Source organism: Myxine glutinosa, chromosome 10 (assembly GCF_964187855.1).
Source record: "Myxine glutinosa chromosome 10, kmMyxGlut1.1, whole genome shotgun sequence".
Classification (NCBI taxonomy): Eukaryota; Metazoa; Chordata; class Myxini; order Myxiniformes; family Myxinidae; genus Myxine; species Myxine glutinosa.
This window is the reverse complement of record NC_136270.1, coordinates 131,420,763-131,432,858: the sequence shown is the minus strand read 5'-3', so window position 1 is coordinate 131,432,858 and position 12,096 is coordinate 131,420,763. Positions and strand designations below refer to the sequence as shown.

Here is a 12,096-nt window from a genome sequence, read left to right as displayed (position 1 = left end):
GAATAAACACACTTATTATAAGTTGCCTCTCCTGTCTCTACAGGAACCATGGCCCTACTACCTGCAGCGGTGACAACCAACGATGTGACTTCTTGGATGGGTTTGGAGTTGTGCTTCAAATGTGGGCAGCCATTGTTAACTGCCGGTAGGTTCACTCCTGTTCCTTTTCATCAGAAATGGGACATCCGTCGGCATGGTGACGTCTTTCGGTTCAACAAAACACCTTGAGCTACCTTCCATTGAGGTTACAAGCACTTGATTGCTCACTTTTATGAAGCCACAGCACCAAAAGCAAAAACCCATGGCCTTTTGTGTGCAGCATCATCGGCATCGTAGAATCCACCGTTCTCTTCCTTTAGTTCTAATGAAACGAAGCAGGAAATCCATCTTCCTGAGATTTACAGCATCATCTCTCACTCCTTGACAGGCCATACCGGTCTCTCATATAATATATCGCATTGAGTTGTGGAATCCAAGAAACATTTCCAGCCCTTCCTAGACTTGGAGTTATTTTCCATAACCTGTGCTGTTTGTTTGATTTATTTGTTTATTTCCATTTTTACGCTTTGCCATTTCCACCCTAAGATCTTTCCTATATCCTGCTTTTCCTCATGCGAGCTGTACATTGGATATGTCCTTAACTGCCGGTGCTTGGCTTTAAGGCTTGCACTACCTTTTTTTCAAATAGAGAAGTAAGTTCAGAAAGTCTTTTTTTAATATATAGTATGACGTTTCATTACGAGTTCCCTTTTTACCTTTCACACTGTATACCTTTTCCACTGCAATGGAGCATAAGGCCTGAACCATAGCTATTCAACCTATCCTACCTTGGGCTACATGTTGTGCTTCGTCCATAGTAATTGCAGCTTCCGTTAGATCCTTCTTCACTCTGTTTCCATCTGGTTCTTGGTCTACTGACCTTCTGTTGTTTGTCTTACTTTCATTTGCCTTACCTCCTCCATCACACCACATATGTGCCCCAAATGGGAGCAATGCTCTTGTTTGAAATTGAGGATAAAAGCAAAGTCTCAAACCAAAGTAATTGTGCAAATACTTTTCTCATTTAAGGACCAAGTTAAAAAGGGAAGTCTCGCTCAGACTTCCTCCCTGAGGTTTTAATTCGTTATTTTGTTTTTCAAAGCACAAACACAGATGACGCACTGGAAATTTTAGCAAATGGTGTTTTTGATAAATTGTGGTTTGAAGGTTTTATCTGGGAGGAATCAAAGCATCCACAAAACATTCCGTAATTATGCGTCGGGACCAAACAGGATGTGGGATGCATGCCAAAGTTGCTTTTATGCTGCTGAGTTAAACAGCCTTGCGGCCTAAGGAACAACAAAGGGACTCAAAAAATGTCCTTGTCTGCTACAAAAAATGTCTTCTGCCAAAAAATTAAATAATCTTACGGAATGTCTTTTCATTTCAGATTTCCATTATGCAATGCCGCATGTGGATGGTCACCTTTTATAGGTCGAAACCCTATAACATATCGAGTAATTGAGGGTTTTTATTAGTCTTACGAAACATCATCCAAAGCTCTTTATCTGCGAGGTGTGTCGGACCGTCAGAAAGTGAGTCATCTTAAGGTCGTTGAACACGATCGGAGGAGAACACTGAAAACACAAGACCAAAAGTCTAACAATGGCGTACCCGGGCTTGTTTGATACTTTGGTTGAAGAGGATAGTATGACCTGGGTGGGAATACCAGTTAGCAGTTGGAAAATAATGTAAGTATTAAATTTTTCAATAAATTCCACATTCCTGTGCCACCTTCAGTCAAACATCAGGCATTGACATCAGGTTCGTGAAGGCCTTATACAAAAAACGTAGACAGTCTGAACGTTGCTACATCCAGTCAATGGCGAAACTGCAAATGCGGATTCCGCGAATGTCACGGATGGAAACCCTTACGTCATTTCCTCATTCTGCTTTAAACTCAACATCTCTATATTTTCATTCCAAACAGCATCATTCATCATTCCAATCACAAATTAATAATATGGTGTTATATATCAAAATATAATGTGAAATCACGATTGTATTGAGATATTATCAAACCAACAAAGCTTTGTCATCCATTCACTTCCGGATTCGGGAGCAAGGTCCGTGCCTATCGCATTCCAAAATCATAATTGCATTGAGGAATTTTTGAAACCTCGTCCCTACCTTACGACATCCGCTGGGACCAAAACGTTCCCACAGAAGGTTATTATATTTCCTTTTAGTAAAATATTAAGCTGTAATAGTTACTAAATGCTGTCCCCCTGCCATGTGACCAGATCGTCAGCTCTGATTGATGCAAATTTGTGAGGGACATACACACATACATACACCGGACGGACAGACAAACGCTGTTCCAAATGGTATTGCCCTACGCGCTACATGGTAAAAATTGGCAAACTATTAATATTTTATTACGTTTTATATTGACATTTGGTGGAACTAGGTTAAGGTGTAATTTGGGGAGAAACCAAGTAAGGTGGAATCACACACTCATCATGTGCTTATATAGCTTGTTATGTTTTGCATTTCTGAATTCCGAGCCGAGCTTTGTTTGGTATTCAGGATGATGTGTTTGGAGTGCGTTCATGAGCCTCGATCTGCTCCATGGAGTCAATCGGAATAGCGAGATGAAGAACAGCCAAATCAAACACCCAGCACACCTGCCATGCCGAGGATAAGTAAGCACACAATCAGTGACGTGGGATCACCTGGGATCCCGTCTCCATGTGCCCATGCATTGTCCAACTCGGATTCCAGCAGGACATGCATCTCCCCGTGATTCCTCCAACTCTCAGCACGTAGACATACTGACGTCCATTGATGACAGCAAACACACCCGTCCTGGCATTTCCCCCCTTCGTTCCCTCGATGTACGAATTTTGTTTTCCCTCCATTTTCTCGTGCATTGCTCTGCAGCTCATGAAAAACTTCCTTGGAGGTTGTGTACACGGGTCAAGGACGACGAGGACATTTCAAACATTATTAATGGTTCCCCAAATTATTTCTGGACTTGACAATCCATATTGATGGAAAAGGTGGACAAAATGGCTTTCGTGAACAAGATAATGGTTGTACAAGTGGGAGAAATACAAGGCTTGGCACACACATGTTCTAGAAGTTTCCTGTTTAACAGTTGTTGCAGATTGTTGCTGTTAATTTGTTGATTTAATGCACTTGTGTGTCTCATTGTGTGTGTTTTGCACTGGGTTTGTATGTCCTTCTCCAGACCACGTGGTCTTGTTTGTTATTGTGTTTCCTTCCCTTCCACCATTCCTCTTCATTAATTCCGGCTTCTTCCCCTGCTGCCCCCCGATCGGTGCGTCACCTTTCCTCTCTGTCGCTTCACTGTCCCACGAGTTAAAAAAAAGTCAGCATGATGGAGGAATAACTGTCTAGTTGACAAAGCCAAACTACTCTGGACAATATATATCTATATATAGTATAAAGTATATATTCCAAATATCTATGTATAAAGTATAGATCCCAAATACGAGTTGTATATATATATATATATATGTGAATATGTATTATATATTTGCGATATGTATTTTTTATATATAATAGGCTGATGCCTCTGCCTGTCTGTCTGTCTGTCTGTCTCACCATGAAGCATGGAAGCAAAACAGCCCTTGGAGAGAAAATGAAAAATTAGGTGAAAGTTGCTTCAATTAAATCCAAACGTTTGGGAAAATTATATATATATTTTCAATCAGACACAAAATTGAACCTGGGTGGTGTATAAGGCAACAGATCGTTGCCTCAATCACTCCCAATATTTTTAATTTTCTGTTAAGAAATATGCCCCGGTACCTTTGACGTTCATAAATATGATGATTTTGGAATTTTACGCAACTCTATACATCTATTTATAATACGTTTTTTGGAATAAATGGGATGTAGCATTCCAATACTGACACTTGAAAGGATAAAGACGTAGTAGTCAGGTTCACTATGTTTTTTCGTTCAAAATCATGGTAGATTAGCAAACCTATACATTTTTGGAAACGTTATTACATGGAAAATCAGAAAATCAATGTTTACATTTGCCAATTCCGACCAATTCGATTCGACCAATCGACCAATTCGACCAATCGACCAATTCCATTCGACAAATTCGACCATTCGACCATTCGACCAATTCGATCGATTCGATTCGATTCGATTCATCGAATTCGATTCGATCGACCATTCGACCAATTCGATTTGCCAATCAATTTGACCGACCTTTGCTTGTGTGGAACGGACTGTGAAAACGATGCGGACTATATTGTCGGATACGACACACAGGACGGTGATGAGGAACTCTAAATGGCATATTCTGTAATCGTGTATGGTTGATGCCATTGACTGCCTGTGTATATTTTGTCATTGACTGCCTGTGTAGATGTGAAGTTATACTGACTGCATGTGTATATATGATTTTGCTGACTGCCCGTGTATGTTTGGTGATATGAATTATTGTGATACATTTTGATGTTATTAACTGCCTGTACAAAATGATAACATGTATTTGATTATGCAACATCGCGAATATAAAGACAGTATTTTGCAATTCAAAACCTTTGATTCGTGTCTTACCATTCCCCATAGCACTAATTTGATACTTTCATTGGATTCCTTGTCCCTGAAAATATAGGTTTAGTATATATTTTAAAGTTTTTAGGGTAATTAGAGGCAGAAATAGAACAAAATATGTATTTTACAGTGGCCATTTTGAAAATCCAAAATGGCCGCCATACAGGTATCTCTCCAAATGTAAACATTGATTTTTAGTTTCCTTATGCTATAACCTTTCCAAAAATGTATAGGTTTGCTAATGTACCATGATTTTGAACGAAATATAATTTATTGACATAGTGAACCTGACTGCAGCTTTCTCGGTCATTGTGGCGTTATCACCTTTGGTGGAGTTCTCTTGTAAACGTGCTTGCTCTTTGTGAAGGAACATTCTATTGATGAATGATGTTTCAAAATGCGCCAAAAGGATAGAATCAGAAACTTGTTAAATCTGAAATATCTTCACTTTATCCTGTTTCACATCGTTTCCACCAAGTGTTCATGGTACACAAAGGTAATTCACGACCAATCGAAAGGTTGCACATCCATCTGTTCATACGAGCCAAAAGGTATCGTTTGATGGAATTACAACGAGGACATCTAGTCACGTGACTCGATGGTTTCCCGGGAATAGCATTGCCGGTATGTTCGCATTTTGGAAACTATAGTATTATAAAATAAATTGAAATGACAAAGTAGCAAATTCAAATTTGGGGTTCGAAGCCAGACTAGACAGGTTATAGCGTGTGTGCATATGTCTAGGGCATCCAATCAGCTAAACATATTCAATATTCACCATCTACTACATAAGAGAGATGTTGGTCTGTGTGTCTGTCTGTCTGTCTGTGTGTCTGTCTGTGTGTCGCCATTTTTCTCAAAGATGGCTGAACGGATCTTCGTCAAACTTTTAGAGGTTCATCAGTGAGTGCCTGGGAGTGTTTAAGGGAGGGAATTTTTTTTTTTTTTGAAAAAAAAAGATCGTTTTTTGGAGTTTAAAAAAAAAATCGCTCGATAGTGCCGAAGCTTTTAAAATTAATAACAGTTATACACAAGTACACATTCGCATAAATAAATACAAAACAATCACCAGACATTTGAATACAAATAAATCAAATAATTCCGGAAGTGTACGAAGTTGGTTGTACGGCTTCCTCCTTCTTCCTGTTCGGCATCACACTTAACACAGAAACGGAATGAACGCCACATTCACCCACCAGCATATAAATAAACCCCCTTCCTCTCCTGCCTCACCCCTTCCCCTCCCCTTCCCCCACCAGCATATAAATAAACCCCCTTCCTCTCCTGCCTCACCCCTTCCCCTCCCCTTCCCCCACCAGCATATAAATAAACCCCCTTCCTCTCCTACCTCACCCCCTTCCCCTCCCCTTCCCCCACCAGCATATAAATAAACCCCCTTCCTCTCCTGCCTCACCCCTTCCCCTCCCCTTCCCCCACCAGCATATAAATAAACCCCCTTCCTCTCCTGCCTCACCCCCTCCCCTCCCCTTCCCCCACCAGCATATAAATAAACCCCCTTCCTCTCCTGCCTCCCCCCTCCCCTCCCCTTCCCCCACCAGCATATAAATAAACCCCCTTCCTCTCCTGCCTCACCCTCTCCCCTCCCCTTCCCCCACCAGCATATAAATAAACCCCCTTCCTCTCCTGCCTCACCCCCTCCCCTCCCCTTCCCCCACCAGCATATAAATGAACCCCCTTCCTCTCCTGCCTCACCCCCCTCCCCTCCCCTTCCCCCACCAACATTTTTATGAACCCCCTTCCTCTCCTGCCTCATCTCCCCTCCCCTCCCCTCCCCTCCCCTTCCCCCACCAACATTTTTATGAACCCCCTTCCTCTCCTGCCTCACCCCCCTCCCCTCCCCTTCCCCCACCAGCATATAAATAAACCCCCTTCCTCTCCTGCCTCACCCCCTCCCCTCCCCTTCCCCCACCAGCATATAAATGAACCCCCTTCCTCTCCTGCCTGCCCCCCTCCCCTCCCCTTCCCCCACCAGCATATAAATAAACCCCCTTCCTCTCCTGCCTCACCCCCCTCCCCTCCCCTTCCCCCACCAGCATATAAATAAACCCCCTTCCTCTCCTGCCTCACCCCCCTCCCCTCCTTCCCCCACCAGCATATAAATGAACCCCCTTCCTCTCCTGCCTCACCCCCCTCCCCTCCCCTTCCCCCACCAACATTTTTATGAACCCCCTTCCTCTCCTGCCTCACCCCTCCCCTCCCCTTTCCCCACCAGCATATAAATAAACCCCCTTCCTCTCCTGCCTCACCCCCCTCCCCTCCCCTTCCCCCACCAGCATATAAATGAACCCCCTTCCTCTCCTGCCTCCCCCCTCCCCTCCCCTTCCCCCACCAGCATATAAATGAACCCCCTTCCTCTCCTGCCTCCTCCCCTCCCCTCCCCTTCCCCAACCAGCATATATATGAACCCCCTTCCTCTCCTGCCTCACCCCCCCTCCCCTCCCCTTCCCCCACCAACATTTTTATGAACCCCCTTCCTCTCCTGCCTCACCCCCCCTCCCCTCCCCTCACCCCACCAGCATATAAATGAACCCCCTTCATCTACTGCCTCACCCCCTCCCCTCCCCTCCCCTTCCCCCACCAGCATATAAATGAACCCCCTACCTCTCCTGCCTCCCCCCTCCCCTCCCCTTCCCCCACCAGCATATATATGAACCCCCTTCCTCTCCTGCCTCACCCTCCTCCCCTCCCCTTCCTCAACCAGCATATATATGAACCCCCTTCCTCTCCTGCCTCACCCTCCTCCCCTCCCCTTCCCCAACCAGCATATAAATGAACCCCCTACCTCTCCTGCCTCCCCCTTCCCCTTCCCCAACCAGCATATATATGAACCCCCTTCCTCTCCTGCCTCACCCTCCTCCCCTCCTCTTCCCCAACCAGCATATAAATGAACCCCCTTCCTCTCCTGCCTCCCCCTTCCCCTTCCCCAACCAGCATATATATGAACCCCCTTCCTCTCCTGCCTCCCCCCTCCCCTCCCGTTCCCCAACCAGCATATAAATGAACCCCCTTCCTCTCCTGCCTCCCCCCTCCCCTCCCCTTCCCCAACCAGCATATATATGAACCCCCTTCCTCTCCTGCCTCCCCCCTCCCCTCCCCTTCCCCAACCAGCATATAAATGAACCCCCTTCCTCTCCTGCCTCCCCCCTCCCCTCCCCTTCCCCAACCAGCATATAAATGAACCCCCTTCCTCTCCTGCCTCCCCCCTCCCCTCCCCTTCCCCAACCAGCATATAAATGAACCCCCTTCCTCTCCTGCCTCCCCCCTCCCCTCCTCCTCCCCCCCCCCTTCCATTACCCCCGCTCCCCTTCCCCCACCTCCCCTCCCCTTCCCCTTATCCCTCCCCTCCCCCGCCCGGCAATGCCGGGTACTTCTGCTAGTTAATGATAAAATTATCACATCAGGTGAACATTTATAGCTTCCAAAATATCGTGAATGTTGCACTTTTTCACAAAGTGAACACAGACAAACTGTAAACCTTGGAAATCATTGGCCTCACAATTGTCCGAGTTTGAATTTGCTTAAAACACTTCGGTAAAAGTTTGGGATGTTTCCCGAACTCTGAACCTCGTCCAACCTTTCCTTAATCTACCTGAATGTTTGTAAACCTGTGAGTAAGTGCATGGCCTAACATACAATGGGTAAACAAACATCAAACAAGTGTGATTGTCCAGGTGAAAAGTTAAAATTGCTGAATAAATTATAACCACCAATTGACAGGTGCGAGTCAAGGATGTACCTCGGGGAGTCAGACATGGAAGCGGAGCAAAGAGACAGAATATTTTCATGTCGCAATGCTGGGGAGGAATGCTGTGACCTCAATGTGACCAAGAGCCAAACTTACCGGCCTCCCATGGACACCTGTACCGCCGAAGTCTCCTGGTGGTCCTGGATTTCCATCGTCTCCCTGTAAACAAAGACTCGATTCATGGAGCACCTTGGTGAACTAATCCTGTAAGTTCACTTGCTGCATTTGATGGAAAGATCATTATTTCATACAAAATAGAATTCCATCATTTAAATTTCATTTGATTTTTCATTGAAATGACAAAGTAGCAGATTCAAGAATTACCTCCGTTACCGAAGGTGGTACATCTCTGCGAGCAGGATACCTCAGAAAGTTAGGGATGGATTCGGACAAAACTTGGTGGACAGGTTGGGAGTGTGACAAGGAAGAATCGATTCGATTTTGGTTCAGATCCCAATTCGGATCAAGATCTGAGAATTTAAAAAATTTACTCAACATTTCTTCACCATTGTGAAATGGAGACAAAAGTGATATTGTTTGTCTGCGACATTTATATTTCAAAAATTTATGGATGGATTCGGACAAAACTTGGTGGATCAGTTGGTTAAGTGACAAGAACAAGTGATTCGATTTTGGTGAAGATCCCAATTCGGATCAAGATCTGAGAATTTTTAAAATTTACTCAACATTTCTTCACCATTGTGAAATGGAGACAAAAGTGATATTGTTTGTCTGCGACATTTATATTTCAAAAATTTATGGATGGATTCGGACAAAACTTGGTGGATCAGTTGGTTAAGTGACGAGAACAAGTGATTCGATTTTGGTGAAGATCCCAATTCGGATCAAGATCTGAGAATTTTTAAAATTTACTCAACATTTCTTCACCCTTGTGAAATGGAGACAAAAGTGATATTGTTTGTCTGCGACATTTATATTTCAAAAATTTATGGATGGATTCGGACAAAACTTGGTGGATCAGTTGGCTAAGTGACAAGAACAAGTGATTCGATTTTGGTGAAGATCCGAATCCGGATCCGGCCTATCAGTGGATACAAAAAGGTAAACTGTTCAACCTGGCGGAGGTGTGTGCTCCACCGCATGCTGTTTAGTCATGGATATAATTATTTGTACAAGTTCCTGTGCGTACTTTAAACACGGTTAAACAAAACTAACAACAATTTATTTATGAATTAAACCAAGCGAAAGATTAATTTGCAGTCTGTTGAGCAACTTGATATGATTTATTAACAATTGCAAGGGAATCGAGACAATGGAATTTCCATAATGTTACAGGTGCAAACACAAACACGTTCAACTTCCATTGGTGATGCACAAACACTGGTCTACATTTAACAAATGGGCGGATGATCCTTTTCACATCCACAAGAGATGGATAGTTAGTTTAACATCCCCTTCTATGAAGACGCACAATGCAGCAACCTGTCCATGGGTTGACTGAGGATATGGCAACCAGTCAATGGGTTGACTGAGGATATGGCAACCTGTCCATGGGTTGACTGAGGATATGGCAACCTGTCCATGGGTTGACTGAGGATACAGCAACCTGGCCATGGGTTGACTGAGGATATGGCAACCTGTCCATGGGCTGACTGAGGATACAGCAACCTGTCCATGGGTTGACTGAGGATACAGCAACCTGTCCATGGGTTGACTGAGGATATGGCAACCTGCCCATGCGTTGACTGAGGATATGGCAACCTGTCCATGGGTTGACTGAGGATATGGCAACCTGTCCATGGGTTGACTGAGGATATGGCAACCAGTCAATGGGTTGACTGAGGATATGGCAACCTGTCCATGGGTTGACTGAGAATACGGCAACCTGTCCATGGGTTGACTGAGGATACGGCAACCTGTCCATGGGTTGACTGAGGATATGGCAACCTGTCCATGGGTTGACTGAGGATATGGCAACCTGTCCATGGGTTGACTGAGGATATGGCAACCTGTCCATGGGTTGACTGAGGATATGGCAACCTGTCCATGGGTTGACTGAGGATATGGCAACCTGTCCATGGGTTGACTGAGGATATGGCAACCAGTCCATGGGTTGACTGAGGATACAGCAACCTGTCCATGAGTTGACTGAGAATACAGCAACCTGTCCATGGGTTGACTGAGGATATGGCAACCATTCCATGGGTTAACTGAGGATATGGCAACCTGTCCATGGGTTGACTGAGGATATGGCAACCAGTCCATGGGTTGACTGAGGATACAGCAACCTGTCCATGGGTTGACTGAGAATACAGCAACCTGTCCATGGGTTGACTGAGGATATGGCAACCATTCCATGGGTTAACTGAGGATATGGCAACCTGTCCATGGGTTGACTGAGGATACAGCAACCTGTCCATGGGTTGACTGAGGATATGGCAACCATTCCATGGGTTAACTGAGGATATGGCAACCTGTCCATGGGTTGACTGAGGATATGGCAACCTGTCCATTGGTTGACTGAGAATACAGCAACCTGTCCATGGGTTGACTGAGGATATGGCAACCATTCCATGGGTTAACTGAGGATATGGCAACCTGTCCATGGGTTGACTGAGGATATGGCAACCTGTCCATGGATTGACTGAGGATACAGCAACCTCTCCATGGGTTGACTGAGGATACAGCAACCTGTCCATTGGTTGACTGAGGATATGGCAACCTGTCCATGGGTTGACTGAGGATATGGCAACCTGTCCATGGGTTGACTGAGGATATGGCAACCTGTCCATGGGTCCATTGAGAATACAGCAACCTGTCCATGGGTCCATTGAGAATACAGCAACCTGTACATGGGTTGACTGAGGATATGTATCCCACTGATAGGCCGGATCTGGATTCGAACCTGAATCAAAATCCAATCGGCTTTTTTGTCGCCTAACCAACTCATCCACCAAGTTTTGTCATAACTCGTCCACAAATTTTTGACATATCGTGATACAGATAGTTTTTGGCCTGATCATTCAATGGTGAAGAATCACTTTAAAATTCACGTATCTGGATGATCTGGATTCGAATCTTCACCAAAGTTCAATCAATTCGGCCTCATCACACACACCCAACCTGTCCACCAAGTTTTGCCCGTATCCGTCCAAAACCTTTTGACATATATATACATTTGATGTGTATATATATATATATACATCGTTTTTTTGTCCTATCTCTCAATGGTGAATAATCATTTTAAAATTCTCGGATCCGGATCTTCACCAAAATGTAATCATTTCATCGGTATGGTTGACTGAGATCGGCATTTAGCGATTCCATGCATTTACGGATTCCATGAATTTACCGATTCCATGCACCCCTCCCCAAAATAATGCACACACCCAACGTCCCCACCAAATTTTGTCCGAATCCGTGCACAACCTTTTGAGATATCCTCTTCACAGACGGACAGACAAACAAGAAGACATCATGCAGAGCACGATACTTGCAAAATCCACCCCTCCCCCAAATAAAAAACTTACCATGGATACATAAAATTGTTCATTTCATTAAGATTATAATTGACGATTTTAATCAAAGCTTGGGTAAATCGGATTAAAATTGATGATTTTTTGGATTAAAATTGATATTAAAATTTTGACTTTGAGTTGACCTTTGACCTTTGACCTGGAAATAGTTGGTTTCCCAATTCAGTGACACACTCTGCAAATGCTGTTAAATTTTAAAGTCAATCGGAAGAAAATTGATGATTTTTCAGATTGAAATTGATTTACGAAGTT

The 12,096-nt window shown here is 44.2% G+C and overlaps 1 protein-coding gene across 4 annotated transcripts in view; it reads right to left on the bottom strand.

Moving 5' to 3' along the window:
* LOC137433372 (collagen alpha-4(VI) chain-like) overlaps positions 1-12,096 on the bottom strand; it is a 282,309-nt gene that overhangs the window by 73,275 nt on the left and 196,938 nt on the right. For all 4 annotated transcript variants that reach the window (XM_078786122.1, XM_078786124.1, XM_078786123.1 and 1 more), the window contains exon 32: positions 8,444-8,506. In XM_078786122.1, the coding sequence (XP_078642248.1) occupies positions 8,444-8,506 (63 nt within the window). The remainder of the gene's footprint in view (positions 1-8,443; positions 8,507-12,096) is intronic.